Source organism: Podarcis melisellensis (genome assembly GCF_964234715.1).
Source record: "Podarcis melisellensis genome assembly, chromosome: 1".
NCBI lineage: Eukaryota > Metazoa > Chordata > Lepidosauria > Squamata > Lacertidae > Podarcis > Podarcis melisellensis.
This window is the reverse complement of record NC_138528.1, coordinates 95,826,673-95,847,203: the sequence shown is the minus strand read 5'-3', so window position 1 is coordinate 95,847,203 and position 20,531 is coordinate 95,826,673. Positions and strand designations below refer to the sequence as shown.

General features: G+C 41.1%; 1 protein-coding gene across 3 annotated transcripts; it reads right to left on the bottom strand.

Annotated features, from left to right (window-relative positions):
- Window positions 1-42: 42 nt before the first annotated feature.
- Window positions 43-18,628, bottom strand: UBXN4 (UBX domain protein 4). Of its 3 annotated transcripts, none has more exons than XM_081921844.1 (13): window positions 18,363-18,628; window positions 11,611-11,734; window positions 10,798-10,826; window positions 8,753-8,871; window positions 7,166-7,304; window positions 6,431-6,518; window positions 5,321-5,375; window positions 4,490-4,651; window positions 3,585-3,712; window positions 3,095-3,197; window positions 2,249-2,380; window positions 1,880-2,085; window positions 43-636 (listed from the first exon to the last, which is right to left on the bottom strand). In XM_081921844.1, the coding sequence occupies exons 1-13, from the start codon at window positions 18,442-18,444 to the stop codon at window positions 498-500; spliced, it is 1,506 nt and encodes a 501-aa protein (XP_081777970.1). In that variant the 5' UTR covers window positions 18,445-18,628; the 3' UTR covers window positions 43-497. The 3 variants fall into 3 exon arrangements, with proteins under 3 accessions (XP_081777970.1, XP_081777969.1, XP_081777971.1); XM_081921843.1 differs by having other exon boundaries at window positions 4,490-4,654; window positions 18,363-18,625; XM_081921845.1 differs by having other exon boundaries at window positions 4,490-4,654; window positions 11,611-11,713; window positions 18,363-18,623.
- Window positions 18,629-20,531: the final 1,903 nt, after the last annotated feature.

Here is a 20,531-nt window from a genome sequence, read left to right as displayed (position 1 = left end):
GTTGGTATCAGAGAACTTCTAAATAAGGAACATACAGACGACTTCTTTTTTTGAAAACCTTTATTTGAATGCTCTGAGATTAAAAACTACCAGTATAGTCTTGTAGTTGCAGAAGCACTAAATGGGGAAAAAATAAGTTATCCAATTTGCAAGGTATTATGCTTCTGCTAGTCAGACTCTCTTGTTTTAATCTGGGCTTCTGATTTGTTCCAAGATTTATATAGATTAAAAAGTGCCTTCAGAGGACAACAGGGCTTGTTAGTATGAAATTCTGAAAGCTGATGGAAGATGGGGATTTTTTTACATTCTTTGAGCTTTTGGCAGTAGTTACAGTTGCAGTATCCAGCTACACAATTAACACCTTATTCCATGTGCTATGACAGGAATATGGCATAATGCAGGCAGCATACTCATACAAGCCCACCTGTGCAGCAGAAGGATTAAACTAAATCAAAGGGAAAAATCAATGATTACTATGCACAGTTTACTCATAAAAACTACATCTGTTGGGTTGAATTTCCATTCCAAGTATTGTTATCATCTTCTCCATCATCCTGAGTTCTCAGTCTATAGATTTTGCCTTCTTTTTTGAATTCTTCACCCCGCTTTTCCAATACTCGTTTCCTGACTGCTTGTCTAAATAAAGAAATAATGCAGTTCAAGATTAAATCCCTACAGTGGCAATGTTTTCTAGACATCAGAAGGTACCATTCATTCAGCTCCTGATTCAATTCTAGCATCCCTCCACCCAGAAGTAACTGGACAATTTGATTCAGTTCACATTAATACCCCTTTCAATGTACAAAAGGTAATTTTTATTTCTTTCAAAATGCACCCTAGAGTGGATTCAGCTGAAGAACAGAGGGAACGTCACCTATGAATGACTATAGTGCACTGACATGTTTGCTGCCGGTTCCAGGCCATCACTTCCTGGCTCATGGTGATATTAATTTGGCACATCCACAAAATGTAATCTTAAATGCTTCTGGATGCATTTCAGAAACTACAGTGGTACCCCGCAAGACGAACGCCTCGGAAGACGAAAAACTCGCTAGACGAAGGAGTTTTTCGTTTTCTTAGCCGCTTCGCAAGACGCATTTCCCTATGGGCTTGCTTTGCAAAACGAAGCTTGCCCCGCAAGCTCCGGGGATTGCGGGGAAGCGGACCTCTTTTGAAGCAAGGGGTGACGGGGAGAAGATCGCTTCTCCCCGTTGCCAGCCCCGCAATCTCCGGGGACAGAGGGGAAGTGCCGCGCGCCTTCCCCTCTGTCCCCGGACCCCTTTTGAACCAAGGGAAGGAGCAGCGGGGAGAATCGCTTCTCCCCGCTGCCCCTTCCCTTGCTTTAAAACAAGTCCGGGGACAGAGGGGAAGGCGCGCGGCACTTCCCCTCTGTCCCCGGACGGTCTCCATAGGAACGCATTGATTGATTTTCAGTGCATTCCTATGGGAAACCGTGCTTCGCAAGACGAAAAACTCGCAAGAAGAAAAAACTTGCGGAACGAATTAATTTCGTCTTGCGAGGCACCACTGTATCTTTCTGGCAGCAGCTGTCATGGAAATCCAAACTGCTGTTTCAGAAAGAAACCCTACCAAGCGAAGATGGCCAGGGAGCATGCAACACATTGTGTATTCTTATTGCTTATCCCCTACACTGCGATTTGTAATTGCCCATCAAAAAGTAGATTTGGATTACAACATGGTATCCTGTCCATAGAAGCCAGTTTGAGCCACTGACATGTTAGTTATTCATGTGGAGTTTCTTTGTATCCCAGCCTAAACAAGGGAAAACCCTGTCTTTCTCCCAGCCCTTGCATCTACCAAAGGACTCCTGAGAAAAGGTAGTGAAAAACAATAATTTAAGAGCACTTGTCAGTCTTACCTGCTTGATTCTGCAGTGTTCGATGCTGAAGGGTTTGAGTGATCCTGCTGATGAGGTCTTGCAGTAGGCTGGGAAGGAGGAGGATTCGTAAACAGGAAGTTGCTAATAAATCGCCAAACAGCTATGAGTGGATAAAGGATAGTACCCAGGAATCTCCAAAAATCTCCACTGGAAGACTGGACAACTGCTGTTGCTGGCCTTCCTGCCTGTTTGAAGATACAAAACAAACAGGACTGAAAACTGGAAGAAGTTTCCATAAACTAGAAGAAACTCCATAAATACACGAGGTTATTCCAAGAAGTAATATTGAATTGTTGTAAAACAGTTCATGGCACAATTTGAATAATCTTTTCCATAAAGCACACTTACCGGCAACAATACTACGGAAGCACTTGGGGCAAGTTCCAGGTCCACTAATTTTTTCCCATAATCATCTTTGGTAAATTCCCTCCTGGGGAACATGGTCGCCAATGAGAAATTGCCATATGTGTTGCCAACTGTCTGTAGTAGAACAAATCAGGTAAGTACTTTGTATTCCCCTTAAAATTTAGAAATAAAAATGGGAAGGACCTTTAACCATGAAATGCAGAGCTTCATCTCAAAATAAGTTATTTCAAAGGGGGAAAACAACACTCTTAATTTACACATGGTATCTGTGCCCAACACCTACTATTTTTGTATTCTGAAGACACAGGACCCAAAAATTATGCAAGAGGTATGCCAGTTAGGGCAAGTTTGAGGACACCTGGAAGCATCCTATTTTGTGGCCAGACCAAAACGAGTAGTGACATGTAGGTTGTAAAACTTTCATTTAGTTTAACAAATATTCACAGAACAGTTTACAATTGTTCATATATTAGGTAGTTAGCTTGTGTACAAGATGCAAATTGGTGCACACAGAGTCCCCATTTCTCAACTGCCCTTACCACAGTGGGAAACAAACTGAAGACCAGCTCACTTAGCTGCTTGTGGTTTGTAGTTGTGTTAATGCAATTGACCCACGTTATTTATGGTCAATGTTTTGCACTAACAAGATCAATAACTGGTATCTTTAAAACCCTCCCAAGCATTGAGACAAAGGGCCAAAGCTGCCACCTGTTTTTTCCTCAAAACGTTCCATCTTTCTCTCAAAAATCCTGAAGAGATTATGGTAACTATACATACTATACATACATGCTCTTCTATAACTTAAAAATAAAACAAATCCTCATTTACCTGTGCAGCAAATTGTCTGGCTTCTTCCAATGGAGCATCCGAAGGGAAACTATTGGTAAAAGAGGATCCATCTGGAAGGCGAAACTGAATTCTTGCTATAGCACTAGGGAAAATATATCAGTTTAAGAATGAATTTTAAGAACAGCTTCCATCACTTAAGTTCCTTTAAATGCTTCACTCATATACCAGGGGATATTAGAGAGGAAGAGTTCATCAACTGCACTTATTTTTAAGTTAGATCAAATTATTATTTGACATGTCCTTAGCAGCAGTAGCACACTAAGAGAATATACAGAATACAGAAGAAACATGTTCTCAGCTGAGGGTTTATCGTTTTACAAGAGAGGGCCAAGAAGGTTGATTGTATGGACTGATAAAGGAGTGAGACAACAAAGCAAAAAATGCATGGTGCTACAATAAAGGAGGAAGGTGGTGTGTACAAGGTGAAGGGAATGGGAAGAGATGGATGAAGGCATGAAAAAGAATTCACCTTCTTTCCCTCTGTGATGCTTCCTTCCTGGCTTCCATTTCAGCCTGCTTAGCTTGGAGAGCAGCAGCTTTTGCAGCTTCTGCTTCTTCCTTGGACCTTGCAAAACGAGCTGCTCTTTCAACACGATCCTTCATAAGAGGACAAAGACATTCACTACATGTTACCATGGCCCAGTCAAGGCTATTTTAATCAGTGCAGTCTCATGGAAAGAAATTACTACCAACCAACTTGTATGTGGTGAGGGACATAATTTGTTCTCATTTATTATATTCAATGAACACTTAACCTTTACATGCCATCTTCATGCTAAACCACGCTTTACCATGCCATGAACGAGCCTAGGTGAGTCTTAGATTTGTCCTCTCCCTCCTCCCTGTGTGCAACTGGGAATAGGAGTTTGGAAGCCTTGCTTATCCATTGTGTTTGAATTGACAAACGATTGGTGGCTTTGGCGAGGTGTGCAGCGGCCAGGCAGATAAGCGATTGTCGGCAATCCCCCCAAAAAAGCTCAACAACTCTGAGCAATCTCCCCGTTTCCTTAATTTGAAGTCCCAAAGAATAGGGGTCGTCTTATACATGGGAGCGTTATACACGGGAAAATACAGTATATTGAAGGTCAATTTGCTAAGAATTTACTTTTTTCCAAGAAGCTCACCTAATAAATCATATATATTGTACTAATAGAGATTTCAGTTATTTGAGTGATGTTCCATATTCAACACACAAAGGAGCATCAGAAAAATGAGTGAGAGTGAAATGCTGACTGGCAAGCGGGGGTGGCGTGGGGATAGGAAACTGGAGAGAGGGGAAGATGGTGAACAGGAATTGAGTGGCTGACATCCTGAACAGAGAGCACTCTACTACGCAACACTTTGTTGAAGGCCCCCTTGTAACAGATGACTTACCATTTGAATCTGCTGTTTGATGCGCTCCCTAGCAGCTCTGTCTTCAGCCTTTTCCCTGTTCCTTTCTTCCAGTATTCGCTTTGTAAGTTCTTCTTCTTGTTTCCTTTTGTACTCCAACATATCTTTTCCACTTTTTCTTCTTTCTACTTCTTTCTTGATTTCCTTCTGAGTGAAAAGAGAATACACCTTTCCTAAGCTTTTAAAGGAATGCGGGTGGCGCTGTAGTCTAAACCACAGAGCCTAGGGCTTGCTGGTCAGAAGGTTGGCGGTTCGAATTCCCGCAACGGGGTGAACTCCCATTGTTCAGTCCCAGCTCCTGCCCACCTAGCAGTTTGAAAGCACGCCAAGTGCAAGTAGATAAATAGGTACCGCTCCGGCAGGAAGGTAAACAGTGTTTCTGTGTGCTGCTCTAGCTCGCCAGAAGTGGCTTAGTCATGCTGGCCACATGACCTGGAAGCTGTCTGCGGACAAACGCCAGCTCCCTCAGCCATAGAGCGAGATGAGCGCGCAACCTTGAGTCCGCGACTGGACCTAATAGTCAGGGGTCCTTTTACCTTTACCTATCATATAATACACAAATAATTTAAATTTTTCTGGAAATTAGTTTAATAGAAAATTCCCGGACATCAAAAGAGAATGAAATTGCTGCTTTAGCCACCTGATAATTGTTATTCCAGCAAGCCTATCCCTATAATTTAATTAAATATTATTTTTTGGGGGGGATATTATGTATTATTGATATTCATATTATTTTATGTACAGTATTTTATTAAGCAGCTTATACGTTTTTCAAAATAAATAAAATGCAACATAAATTCAGTTACACTCTACCTGTTCTTCTTCTTTCTTTTTCTCTTCTCTTCTTTCTTCAAGTTTTTTTGTCACTCTAAATTTAGAAGAATACAAACACAAGGTGAAACCTTATTTCTGTGTGGGGAAGTGCACATCAAAGTGCTATACATGACTCTGCCAAAAAACAAAACTACCCCAAACTGAAAGGCAGTATATTATAATACAGCAATTCTGCTTTCCAACAGCAGTTCTATTACCATTATTAATTTTATATTTATTAAATTTCTATACTGCCCTTTATCCAAAAACAACAGGACAGTTTACAATATAAAAACACAAAAATATGTATCATAATAACAAGCAAAAACAACTCAGTATTATCATTTATTAAATTGTCAGTTGCATAAAGTACTTCCTTGCCTGCACTGCCAAATACACAGGCCTGGCGAATTAACTTTAGTATGACAGAAAATGGATAAGAACTTTGCCATGAAGATGCACAGACTAGAAAACTGGGGGTAAAAAAAAAAACACCTTCAATTCTGTGCTGTTGCAAAGTTGGAGAAGGGTTGGCTGGCAGCAAATAACAAAACATGAGAGCCTGTCATAGACCCAGAAGACGTTCTGCCAAAGAACAGGTTTCAAAAGGCGCTTAAAAAGATCTGGACTGTTTCGATGGGCAATTTAAACTGCATTGTAGCTCTGCACTACAGTTGAGAAGTGCAATCCAGATGACAGATCAGTGTCATTTTGCCCTCTCCTGTGCTTTTCACATTCTCTTGAAATGGCTTCTTCTCACACTATCTGCCTTTTAAGCCTTGGCTTGATGATTTGGCCCTTAAGTCAGACTCTAGAAATAATAAGTAATGATAAATGGTGGCAATCTCCTCTTGAACTGATGCAGTCTGATAGATATGGATGACACAGTTATTACAGGGCAGTCTTGTGCTTGCCACACAGTCCCATCTTTTCTGTGTGTTTGTATGTTGGAAAAACGAATGAGAGTGCATGCATGTGTGTGGCTGGCTCTGACCATGAAAACTGCCAGACAATCCTCAACTGCTTTCCCACTGCTGCATGCAGCCCTCGGGGCTCAAGGTTGCCTAGCCCTGCTTTCTAGAATAACCAGAAAGTCTGCAAAAAACACACCTTTCTACTTTGGCTGTAAGGTCATCTGTAGTCTGCGATTCCCCCCTTCCGTCACTTTCCACATTTGTCTGGTCCAAATTTACTTCACCTTAAGTCATTCAGAAATAACAGGTAAGTGAAAAGAAGGAGATGGGAAAGGGAAAAGTATCAACATTTTACCATCATAAGCAATTGCTGTATGAACTCTTACAAAATACTGTTATCATGCCACTATGAGTATTAATGATCCAAACTAGCTCACTATTTAGAATCAAGACCATCTTCAGCTGCTTCTGCACAAAGTTGATATTCTGAATACTTCAACTCTGGATCCAGGTTCTTCACAACAGTTAAGCAATTAACATAGTTTCAGATATCCTTTGCCTAAATAATGCACTGAATTGCTTATTCTCAGCAAGGCCAGTAGTGTACCTGACAGCACTACAACCTCCACTTCACCTGTCTCTGTACCACTCTTTCCTTGTGTCAGAATAAGCAAGGCATGGCTGGCCCTGTCCTGTTCTTGATGCAGCCCTCAAGAAACAACTGCAGATGAGAAAGAGCGTGGCAGGGATGAGCAGCAGTTATGGGGGGGGGGGAATGAAAAAAGACTTAAAAGGTGGTAGCATAATGAGGCACACACAAAAATGGTAATTACTCAAAGGAGGTCTTTCCCACCCTTTACTTTTGAAAGACTACCATTTTAACTCCATATGTAAATACCAATCTTGAATGTAGGCAGCTACACATACTTACCAGCTGGGGATACACTTAGCCTTTCAGGCTGTGCTTCAGCAAGCTCAGCTGTTTGGGACTGAGAGTCCTCTGTGATGCCATTTAAAGATGAGGAACATGGCACAGAACTTTCCATTGCTTCATTTTTTAACGTGTGCATCTAAGGAAGAAAGAAGTGTAGATATCAGTAAATGGCTGTAATTCCAGAATATTTGATTTTTAAGCCATTTTCTAAATCGAAGTGAAAACAACTGCTAGGCTTCCAAGTACAAAACTGATGCTCATGTAGCCTAATCTACAAATAGTAAGCTTAAGAGGGCACTTTGTGTGATACTAACACATGGTGAAAAGAGCAGAACCATGGCTGCATGGCTGTCAAAGGCCCTGTTTGACTGCAGGAAGAAAAAGCATTATTTTATGGATGACTTCACTTTCAAGAGTAGTGTGTAGCTAAAGATCTCCTGAAATGAGTACAATAACCCTTCTATTGGCATATGGCAGAGGGAGAAGGAAGCAAAATATGTCATATATTACTATTTCTTAATGTGAGAACAAGTCGTTTTGTTTGCACTGTTTTTCTCTGATGTTGTTTTATATCTCCTGAAAATTGGTGTGTAGCACAGCTCTGTCCCCTCTTTTAGCAGTTGTAGAATGAGAAGAGAGTTCTATAACAAAATTCCAGACCACTTAACTATAGGTCACCAAGTCAAGGAGCCTTGAATATAACAATCAAATTAGTATATAATATTATCCCACAGGCAGAGACTACTGAACGCAAACTACTACCACAGGGGTTGATAAGGAAAGAGACAACATTTAGAAAAAGATGCTTGAATAGCACATGTCCTGGAACACACTTAAGAGGCAGCTAGGATTAAATAAAAAGCTTGGGTCGCCACCTGGCCTAATCTTATGGAAAACTTAATCCAGATTACCAGTTTGTCAGTTTGCAATAAAATAATCATCATAAAAGAGCCAGTGGGAGGTGTGAAGGGGACAATATTTCTATGCCATGTCTCAAGACTAATTACAGTAGCACCTCGGCTTACATTATCCTCGGGTAACGTAAACTTTGGGTTGCAAAAGCGGCAAACCCATGTTTCACCATGTGCAGATGTGCTCTACCATGCTGTGTGCATGCACAGAAGCAGTCCCTCCAGTTGTGGAAACCTTGGGATCCGACCAGAGCTCTGGAATGGATCCCACCCACAACCGGAGGTACCACTGTATAGCCTGATCTTAAAGGGGCAAATGAGGGGAAACACATGTGACCTGACCTTTCTTGCTGCATTAAAAAAAGGGTGAGAAACAAGTACATTTCAGGAGTGATTTTTGTTTTTCCAATGTTCAAGCCCATCAAGAAAAATGTCTTCTAGAAAAAGTCATTATTGCTCTATTAGTACATTTCCAACTTGGTACATAAAACTGGCTTAATTTAGCATAACTATAGTATGATGAAATATTCTTTGATCAAGCAAGAACATATAGAATTAACAATTCTATAGGCATACTGACACAGTGACATTTTCTGCCTGTAATCCATTCAACAGGAACAAGCTTTTAAACATTTATTTCACTATGCTGAAATAGTCTGTCACTATTTCTTACCTGCTTGACTTTATGAATTCTTGTAACAAGTTCCTCTGCAGAAACGCTGCCAGCAATCACTTCCAATGGGACTCCGTTGTCTCCTATAAAGAAACTGGATGGAACACACACTACAGGATCTATGCAGCAATAGTAAAGGACAACATCTCAATTGTAAGGAAGGCAAAAGTAAATTGGAAAAGAAATATATGCAAATGATTAGAAGTTACTGCAAACAGTTGAGCAAAGCATATAGAATGATAATGAACTAGTGCTCCTCAGTGAAATGGAGGAGACAATTTTTGGCAGTTTCCCCTTCTTTCCAAATATAAGGGCCTTCTGAAGTCAATTAGGGGTGTGTAGGGCTAAAGGAGGAAGATGAGTAACTGAAAAGTGCCTGCCTTCCTGATCTGCCGACAGACCTTTTATCCAGTGATGGGATACCAACTGGATGCCACCTATAGCAAACTGATGCTACCAGTACAGAAATATCTGAATTCCCCATGGAAAATTTAAGTGATACCAAGCCCATCACTTTTCTGCTGCCTCACCCCTCTTCTCCCAGCTCTAAAGAAATGTGTCAGATTATCATGGAGACAGTTTGCACAAAAAAACTTTTGAATGAAAACTGAACACAAATTAGAAGGATCACTTCTAACCTCAAAGCATACACCTCTTTTGTATGTGAGTCACATCTTGAGATTCAATTAAATCACACGGGCAGTAGTTCATGGTCAAATATTGCTTTGGTCCTACCCTCATGGATCAGCAAAGATTTGTTCAGCCCAGCTTAGTTTTCCTAACAGCAGCCAGTCAAATCCCTCTGGCACACTCATAAGCAGGACCATGAAGAAAACAGCTTTTCCCATGATTTGTCTATGTCATTGGTAACCCCTGACCATTAGGTCCAGTCGTGGCCGACTCATCTCACTTTATTGGCCGAGGGAGCCGGCATACAGCTTCTGGGTCATGTGGCCAGCATGACTAAGCCGCTTCTGGCAAACCAGAGCAGCACATGGAAACGCTGTTTACCTTCCCGCCGCAGCGGTACCTATTTATCTACTTGCACTTTGATGTGCTTTCGAACTGCTAGGTTGGCAGGAGCTGGGACCGAGCAGCGGGAGCTCACCCCGTCAAGGGGATTCAAACTGCCAACCTGCTGATTGGCAAGTCCTAGGCTCTGTGGTTTAACCCACAGCGTCACCCGCACTGTCATTGGTACTCAAAAGTAAATTGCCTCTGTACACCAAGGTTGTAGTAGATGTCTTATTCTACATGTCTTAAGTCTAATCGTTTTGGCATCAACTAACATTCCACACACATAACATGTTTTGGTAGTGAAGCTCAAAAGTCAATAGCATAGTGGGCTTTTATTTGTTTTTCATTACTCCTAAATTTACTGCAAATCAACTTGCTGTAATTAAAAATTGAAGAACTATCTTCAGTTTGGTCACACTGTTTTTCTGAAATGGTCTCATGCGAGATAGTTATTCAATAAACCTTAGCCAAGATGGTTACAAGTAGAACAACCATCCCAATCATGGTGCTGCTTCATGCCATCTGTTTTCTTCATGGAACAGCACCCTCAAAGTCCCAGTTTTTCAGTATGCACCATATCACTATATAAACAATTAAGAAAAGCACAGGATGAAAAACCAGAGATAAACCCCCAGTGAGGAGAGCCAGAAATGACTACGGTTTTGATGCCTCTCTGTTGAGAACAGTAATACTACATTATTACCTATTATTTTTATTTACAATATTAGGAAATGGGGGTGAGATATACAAGGGGTGTTTCACTTTCACATACTTAGGCTTAGTAACCAGTTACAGTAACCAGGAAACTCTGCCAAAGGCTTCAGGAAAAGGTTGGTTTGAAGATGGGAGTAAGAAAGGTGGCATCACACAGGTATTCCTGAAGGAAGTTCCAAGCATATGAAGCAGTAAAGGAGAACAGACAGAATCTCCTGAGGGAGGAGATCCTGTAGTTTGCACCATACAATAATGAAGCCCATAAATGAACATCTGAGTGTGAAATGATTCAATTATATTTTGTTCAAGGATACAGATTTGGGAGAACTGCAGGCAGGCTTCACTGTGTAAAAAAAAAGTATCAAGTTTAGACAATCACACTAATAATATGAAATGACATAAAATAATCAGTTACATTGTTATTGTATATCTCTGACTGTTTAAAAGCCTTGTAGGATCACAACAAATTAATTTTTATTTCTCTGAAACACTACACTGAAATTAATTTACATAAAACAGTATGCAGATTATACAATGGCTCAGTTCATATGTAATGTTATGCTAAACCATGGCTTAGCACAATTTATGGGCTCCAGGAAAGGAGATCATGGCTGCTTTATTCCTTCTCCAGTCCTGTGAGTTAAGCCAGGCATAGGCAAACTCGGCCCTCCAGATGTTTTGAAACTACAATTCCCATCATCCCTGACCACTGATCCTGTTAGCTAGGGATGATGGGAGTTTTAGTCCCAAAACATCTGGAGGGCCAAGTTTGCCTATGCCTGAGTTAAGCCATGGTTTGGTTTTGGTGTCATCTGAACACGGGTTCATGGTTTGTCTCCTCCAGACTTTAAAGTCCTCCTGAAAGTATTATGGCTTTTAATTTTCATAGTGAAAAGTATCAGTTGGATCTTATTTTAATGGAGAATGGAGGACTTTATAACAAGAATATAAGAAGAATAAAGTAAACTATTCTGTAAAATATACACTTAGTGTCTAGTTGGATAACAATATTCCACACACATACCAATTAAATTCCCTTCCAAAATAACTATATATTGATTATACAGGTCTCCTTAAAAGTAAATTACTACTAACAACAAAAACAACAGTAAAAGAAGTTGCCAAACCTTTGGGTATCTATTTTAATAGCTACAAAGCCATCTGTCGCTGCCTCAGTCACTTTCTCATTCTCCCAGCTGGCAGCCATCTCTATGGACTGTTCATCATCCCCTGCGAAAAACAAGAAGTCTTCTTCACAGATGCAAATATAGATTAATTACAGATTACAGCATACTAGAAATGCAATGTTTATAACTTTAGGGCAAGGATGATCACACAACTATAGAGTTGGGATAGACCCAAAGATAGTATAACCCACTTACCAGGTGCCAACGGCTCAGCTTTAAAAAAAGACTCTAGACCCAAAAGTGTCACAAACAGACAGCAGGTGCAAGATATGCACAACCAGCAGCTCCAGATGACCCAAACAAGAAAGACAAGTGGCATATAATTATGTAAAGGGGGTGCAACATCAACATGCAGTGCTCCACAAAACAAGGGTCTCTCACAGTTTGGTGATCATTTAAAACATTTTCAGATCACGTGATCAAAGGGATTGTGCTAGAAATATGACTGATAATTACATCACTATGTGCAATAGATCAACTTGTACTTGTTATTTTATTAATTTACATATTTAAAAATTATAACTATTCTGTTTGCAACTAACTCATTATGTTCCAGCAAATAAATCTTTCACCACTCTCTAAAAGGCAAATAGCTAGTATTTATTTTATAATCTGTCAATCCTATGATTTTTAAAGGACAACAAAGTGGCCAAACAATGCACCAGCTAGAAAATTGTAACATTTTAGAAGCAATTTAATGGATAATTTCTGCCTTTGAAACACTTATTCATATAGCAATATAAAAGCATACATATTCATGTGCAATTATTGTAAAAGCAAAGTAACAATTTTTAACAGAACAGAGCTATAACAACCCATATAGAAAGCCTGCTGACAATCTGCAATGTTCCCCCTAATGAAATTAGGCATGAAGTGTTCATTTATATTTTCATCTATGATAATTCACAATTTCAGCAACTGAAAGAGGGCAGAATTTGAAAGAGAATAATTATTGCCAGTTTAAAGGAGCAAGGGAACGATTAGCAGCTCTTCATAAGTGAAGTAATCAAATAAGTTAAGTGGTCTGGAAGAGTCTTCTATACCTTCATTCACCCACTATCTTAAATCTAAATCCATTTGTTACTGATGCAATGTTTCTCTCTGTCTGAGATCCTAATGCATCAGCCAAACTATAGCCTAAAAGTTCAAGCTACCAATGTTATACACAGCAGTTCCTCCTACTTCCAGAAATATGATCCATGCATGAGATTACTCCTGTACTTCAGATACACACACACACACACACACGTGTATATATTATATATATAAAAGCTTTCAGCCTGGGCTTTCCCTGGCCCATAAGATTAGACCCTATTTTTGTTTGTTTGAATTCCCTGAATTTGTGTTTTTATATATTTTACACAAATCTGGAGTGGATTCCCTAAGGCGGTTGGATGGCATTTTGTACGCCTCCTTCCAGCAACTCCTGCAGCTGAACTGGTGCCAAACCTATTGCTCTGCTTTCCTTTAGATCACATCAGCAAGGCCAAGAGGGGAGTCTTGTCATCTGGGCAGCCCAGGCCCCCCCCCCATACTTACTCCCAGGCTTGCGCCCCGGGGAGATCACTTTGGTGCTGCTAACATAGCAGTTTGACTTTACCCCTGGAGACGCACTCCATTGTCTCCCAGGACAGAGGGATGCCAACAACTTTACAGTAATGTGAATGTTTGAAGCAGCGCCTGCATCTGGGTGAAACATTACTTAACTCTTGCTCTCCCCTTCTATTTATAACTTAAGATACTATCAGTTTAAAAATGATAATTTCTGAGGGAAACCTTCTATTCACTTCAGGGCCCTTCTTCCTTTATTTTCATGGTGGGGGTTCTTTCCTGCACTGTTTAGCCATTAGCATACATGAGAAGTGGGGGGTATGCAGGCAGAGCCCAAGCTTCCCAGTTTCCAGGAGGACTGATGAGTAGGTGCAGTGTGGACCCTTCCCGTGGTATCTGCTGCTTTTCACTTCTGTAGTTGAAGAAGCAGGGTTTAAACTTTGAAAACTTATGATAGAAAGTGTGTCTGAATCCCTTATTCATACTTTTGATAGGAACACACTTCTCATTATGTTTCCCCAAGATGCTCTCCAAACTCAAGGACCAGAGTTTTCAGGAAAGAGTGCAAAGCTGAATACAAATACATAGAACAGAACAGAAGGGAAATGATCATAGGTATGTGATCTGATTTAATACTGTTGTTAGCCCACTTGCTATCCACTTGACTTCTGAGTAGCATACTGTATCTCATCACGATTTAATACCTAAAGAGTTTTACAACAGAAAAGTCCACCATATTTTCTGTCCAGATACTGATACTTAGTAAAGTACAGTAGTCTGAGAAAGGGAAGGTTACATTTTTTCAAATGATCTTGTCAATAGGTTAACTTGTATAATTAAACTATGCTTAAGAACAACTCTGCAGTATTGACAGAGGCAGGCATACATAGAAAATAGCTGAGCTGAGCCAATTGCTAGCACAGCTATAATCTGTGTACTCCAGAATCACTTCCCTAGAGAGAACATGGAAAGAAAAATAAAGAGCTCAAGTGTGCTGATTTCCCACAAGGATATTCATCATGCGATGTAAAATGCAGCGGATGTGCAAGAAACATACCATGCACAAACTGAGTAATGTTAATTTACAAAATGCTATATAACTGACTTTGCAAAATTTCAATGCTTTTAAGCAATCGTTCTATTGTGCCATGATCAATTCTAACAGTTCTGCACTCTTCTAGCTGTTCATGAGTTTTCATCAGTTTGATGATACTGTTTTTGCTTAAGACTGAGGGGCCTGACCATTCTAGTCATTTTCACTTCAAAGATGGCTGCAAAATTTCAGTATTTTAGCCCAGGGATGAGGGAAACTGCAGCCACAAAAATATTGCTGGACTACAGCATCCCTGACCACTGGCTATGCTCGGTGGGCTGATTGTTTTAGCCCAGGGATGTCCAACCAGTAGATTGCAACCTACCTGACTGATCCTGGGAGATCACAGGATCCTTATTGTGTACAAAAAGTTATGGGGGCAAAGCTAAAAAAAAACAACTCTGTGCAATCCTCCCACAAAAAGCTCAACAACTGGGCACTTCCCTCCTAAAGAAAGCTTAACAACACGCTCCTCCTCCAATAACAATCACTGCAAGTTTTTTTATACTGGGAGTAGTTCATAGTCTCTTGTTGGACATGCCTGTTTCAGCCTATACAGTGTTGTGTTAAAATTTGGAAATACTTCAGATCATTAAATTGACATGGATGACTTCAATTATTTTGAATTATTTACTATATTTACATCCTACCCTCTCTCTCAGCAGCTTTTTGGTGTATCCAAAAAAGCCAACTTTAGGCAGTAAATCAAAGTGTCACCATTTCCAGTTATGGACAATTTTCCAGAGCTGTAGAGCAACTTATATCAGTCTACCAACCACAATATACATACCATTACTATCACTATTCAGAACAAAACTGGATGCCACACATTTCCACATTCCTGAAAACCCACTTACTAGAAATGTATTGGTAATAATTTTGCTGCATAATGACCAGGAGCTGTCAACAATTGTTTCACAGATGCAGAAAAATATTTCATTCTCTCCTGTTGCCTTGTCAATTAAGATACATCAAATACACTAAAACAGTGAGATTTCAAAATATGTGTGCATATCCTGAAGCTCCACCATTCTATGAAACGCAGGCCATCTCTGTATCAATTTTTAGTGCAACATGAACAACATGACTTCCACCACCTATCTTGAAGGGTGCACCCAGAATACTTTCTAATCCTGTCACAAATGGAATGATTGCATACTATAGTGCAAATGAGGAAAGGATATAGGGTTGCATCCAGCTATGTAGCTGTAAGCATGGAACAACTTTCGCAAGCACAATGGAACTCTGCCTCCCTTTTCTGCCCTAGGGTTTCTCCAGTCCTCTAGATCAGATTTTGAGATGATATGAAGGGTGTGGAAATCATTCTGTGCATCCAGTAATTTAGTTGGATAAAACTCTTAGTGCTCTTACAATAAATAAAATTAATGCAGACTGCAAATTCTAGTGCATTCTATTTTAACATCTGTATATGGTACACTAAACCAGTGTTTCCCAACCTTGTGCCTCCAGATGTTTTTGGCCTACAACTCCCATCATCCCTGACCACTGGTCTTGCTAGCTAGGGATGATGGGAGTTGTAGGCCAAAAACATCTGGAGGCACAAGGTTGGGAAACACTGCACTAAACAGTTTAACAATCAATTATTTTGGATTCTAGAATAACAATGGCATGTGCAGACAGATATTTTGCACACTATAATAGAAGAAAATTAATTTTTTATCAGAAGTGTCAAATATACTGGAGGAAAAAAATCCTGGCATGGACAAATGTAACAAGTGAACACCTAACATCCTATCTTAGCTAACTTAGCTTCCTGTATGCTTGTTAGTAGATCTGAGGCTACTCTGTAAACTACCAATAAGCTCTCTAGTGTTACTTAACTAGCAGAATTATCCCAGATGATTGACACACTGGAGAGGATATTCTAAATTGAAGCACTTCCTTGTCCCTTCTATTTCAGTGGGAAATCTAAAAGTTCATGCACTCTGGCAATAAATCTGCAAGGCCTTAATAGTTATCTGTAGTCTAGTTACTGTAAGCATATGTATTTTAAATATTATTACTATTCATGTGGGAATATTAAGAAAACAGAACTGCATCCAGAATTCATAGCATACAGCTGAAAGGCAGAACAAATTAGGCACATTCTGAGGCATTTACATGATCAGATGCCAGATTTTTCCAGTTATGGTAAAAGTACTTTCAGAACTTATGACTACACATATATTTAGAAAGGATGGGAGTAAAGAGAGGTAACAAGAGAAATTAGATACATAAACGTATTTGTGGCAATTCCAAAAAAGGTGACAGCAGGAACGTAAGTGTAAGTTTGCATGGCACAGGCAAAAAATTACCCTTTATAATTTGCCCTGAGTCTTAAGAAAAAAGTGTCAATAGGGACATGGCAATGACAGTATCAAAGGTATTACGGGTAATTTTTGAGAAAATGTGAGGTAATTGTGGGAATGAGAGCCCATTATTGTCCTTTACTATCTTCCTGAAGACAGATCTCCAGTTGAAGAATCATGACAACTATTTACATTATGGGGAAGAAGTCATACCAGATTCTACAGAAAACCAGTTTAATGAAAAGTATAGTGTGACAATAATCTCCAGCGTTTGATGCACTGGTGCAGCACTTCTAATTCCCATAGCCTACATGCACTGGAGACAGGGCTTTTAAAGGTGGTGTCCTGGAAGAAATGTTATCTGACTTTCCCACAGGAACTTCTGGTTGTGTGCTACAGCACCAAACCAAAATGTGATGACCTGAACCCAACATATTCAAACATGGATAAACTTTAAACCAACAAGTCCTCCCAGAAACTATATGCAGGATTCATGGCACTAGCATAAGTCGTAAAGCACAATGGTGAAATTGTGACCCTCCAGATGCTGTCAGGCTACAACTCCCATCACACCAACTTCCAACAACATAGAAGTGCTACAGATACCCCTTTCCAGGGTGTAAAAATGCATGATACAGCCAGCTTGCTGAAGCTAATTATGTTTCGATTCGGTCAGTCCTTTCATACATATATGAGTTCCATGAAGGAATGCACATTAAAAATTCCTTCTTATCCTACGCAATGAAGGCATTTTATTTCCTGCTCAGCATGACACAGCAAGCACTGCCCCCATATAGGTCACAAGACAGGAGAGAGCACCAAATCAGTACCAAGCTCCAGGGCACACATATGGCTGCTATGGATACACTGGAATAAGAACAAGCAAGAAGCATTAGGCTGGGCGTACAAGAAATAAAGTGGGGAGGGGGGGAGAGAGAGAGAAGGAAGCACAAGACCTTACTGAAAAAAGCATATAACCATGGCTTTTTTTACAAGCACTGAGCTAGGGAGGCCTGTTCTGTAACAAGAACTGGAAGGAAGGGAGCCCACTGTGATTACAGGACACGGGGATGTTTCCACTAAATCGCCAGTCCCCTTCCATGCACCAGGACACCCGTAACAGAGAATTTGTAAGGTCAGAAGAGGCCACGGGGGTCATCTAGTCCAACCCCCCGCAATGCAGGAATCTTTTAGGCCAACGTGGGGCTCAAATCATAAATCCTGGGATTATGAGTCTCCACGCTCTGACGACTGAGTTATTTGCACACGAGTGCGCTCACGTAGGTGTGCTACCTTTCGGTATTTCCAGAGAAACGCGGGCGCTTCTCATAACAACAACAACAATTTATTATTTATACCCTGCCCATCTGGCTGGCTTTCCCATCTTCTCCGCTACCCCCCCCCCCCCAATCCTTCATGAAGACACCTCCCCCCCTTCCCCCCCCCTTTTATTTCGTTAAAGGGGAAAACCGGCTGAACTGGCGAGCTCGGGTGCTTCTAAGCAAAAGCCCCTCTCCTCTTCCCAAATTTGCTGGGCAGTCGGCGGGGCGTCGGACTCCAAGGCCCCGCCGAGGGTGGGATGAAGCCCCTCCGTACGTTCAAGAGGCCTCTTCATGGGCGGAGGGAGCTTCCCTGAGGCTGGGCGGGGAGGGAAAGCAGCCTGAGAAGAGAGGCACGGAGGCAGCCGAAACCTCCCCCGCCCATCCTCACGTTAGGGAAACACGGGGGTGGGCCCGTACCTCTCACAAACACCACGAAGACGGCACTGCGCTGTTTGGCGGCGGCAATGGCGGCCGGGATGGTGCCAGGGAACCACAGCATAATGGCGGCGGCGGCGGACCGTCGGGCCTGGGCTTATTATGCACAAGCGCTCGCCCCGCTGCCTGCCCCTCCGCGGCCTCCCCGCGGTCCGTTTGCCTGGACGCGGAGCGCGCATGCGCGTCACAAACGTCAGCCTCGCTTCGGACGCGATTGCGTCGCGCTTCGCTGCACCTACTACGACGTCTCTCTCTCTCTCTCTCCGCCCACTCAGATCCGCTTCCTGGATTCCTCCGCCCAAGGTAGGGGAAAAACATTGAAGGGCGCATGCGCCTTAATAATAAAAAAAATCCCACCCACCACCAATCATCACCCTCACACCAAAGAGGAAGCGTTTGTGGCAGTAGGGCACGCTTAGATTCGGGAGGTAAACTGGGCTGCGATTCGCGCCTGTAGATTCCGCGGCGGCTTTTTCTTGTTGTTTTTAGGTGGCGGCTCAGCAGCAGCCGATTCGCGAGGGAGTGACAAGGGGAGCAGCGCTTTGGGGTGGGGACAGCAGCAAAAATGAGGGCATGAACTGGAAAAATGCCAAAAATCTTGATTTTGTAGGCGAGGTACTCAAAACTGCACCGTAGTATTGGCTGAAAAGTGAACGTGTCAAATAAAAACCACTTGATTTTTATGCAACACTGAATGATTTTATTTGCTAATGCGAACCAAGCACAAATCAAGTGGCAGCTATTTAAACCTACTCCTAAGTCCTATGGGGGAAAGGCTCATCTCCAAGCCCATCTGTTGCAAGATGTAGGGTTTGTTTATACAGTATATCTATTTAAAAAAATAGAACTAAGATCTGGAAAGTTACAAACGTTTAAAACAAAGCACACTTTAAGTAATTTTATCTTGTGGGAAACAAAGCCTATAAACATTCCACTGATTTTCATGCAAGTGTGCTAGCCAAAAATGTTTCTACAAAGGCCTTTTGGTATCTAGAATTTAGCCGCTTTTTATGATTACAGCTGCCTTTTTATTGAAATTGTAAATGTATCTGGACAGGTAGGATAAAACTTCTAAACAATTAAGTACTCATCTCACCAACAAACGTATTAGCTTCCTAATATCAAAGGCTGCAACACTCTTGTTTTTGGGGTGTGAGAGGAAATTAGGCCTTACAGAGCTTAAGAGTATTTGCTTTTGAGTAAACATGTATAAAGATTGAGCTGCACTCATTGCTTTTTATGTAGCTGTTTTTTCCAGACACTAAAAACTCAAGTAAATGCAAATGGCAGTCTAATGAGATAGGTAGAGTGGCTTCTTGTGTCCTTGAGGCATTTTAGTAGTTATACTAATAGTGAAAACCAGGCACAAGACCAATCTTGGCTCTAATAAATGAGTTTGCCACTGTATTTGCGAGTGACAACTCAAACAAAAACATGCTATCGGCAGACCAGCTGTCTGGAAGATACAACCCACAATGCAACACCTGCACTTTTAAGTAGGCTAAAAATTCTGGCTGCCAATCTAAAAAATATAGCGTGTCAACTCTGTATTAAAATGCTTTGTTATACTTTGAGGAAATGGCATTAACAGGCAGTATGCACTAAGAACCTGCCTCAACAAATTAAGTCCTTAATGAGTTTAAGGACAACAATATCTCCTGATATTTTCTCAGTACTTAGCCACCTAATATAAATTTCTGCCAATCTATTATCTGAATTGCCGATCTGAACAATTTCCTCCTCATAACTCCACTTGTATGGGCTAATCTTGTGTAGCAGCAATGGCCGCTGGACTACAGCTCCCTTGATCAGACTATTGGTCATGCTGGCTGCAGCTAATAGGAGTTCTAAATACATCTGGAAGGCACTAATTTCACCACCCATTGTACAGAATAAAATGGCTAACTGATGCACTGTGGTTGCATTTGGCTGGGCATCTTATCATTTTACTGTTAACAATTAAATCCTACTTTCTATTTAGCAGCTTGTAACTCGTTCCTAATCAGTCTTCCATCCAGGCAGTTTCCCGGACCAAATCGACTGTAGCCAAGGTTGTACTACCATTATGTATGCCATAAAAGTGGATTTGACAACTTTTTTTGTTCAGCACCATATTCCACCCAGTTTATCTCCATGATTCATTTAATGCCA

Excerpts from the sequence above, each read along its gene's own strand:
- UBXN4 (XM_081921843.1), bottom strand. The coding sequence starts at position 18,444 with ATGCTGTGGTTCCCTGGCACCATCCCGGCCGCCATTGCCGCCGCCAAA. Across the intron at positions 7,305-8,752 it reads GAATTCATAAAGTCAAGCAG|ATGCACACGTTAAAAAATGA; the intron begins GTAAGAAATAGT and ends TTTCTTCCTTAG. Across the intron at positions 4,655-5,320 it reads AAAAGAAAGAAGAAGAACAG|AAGGAAATCAAGAAAGAAGT; the intron begins GTAGAGTGTAAC and ends CTTTTCACTCAG.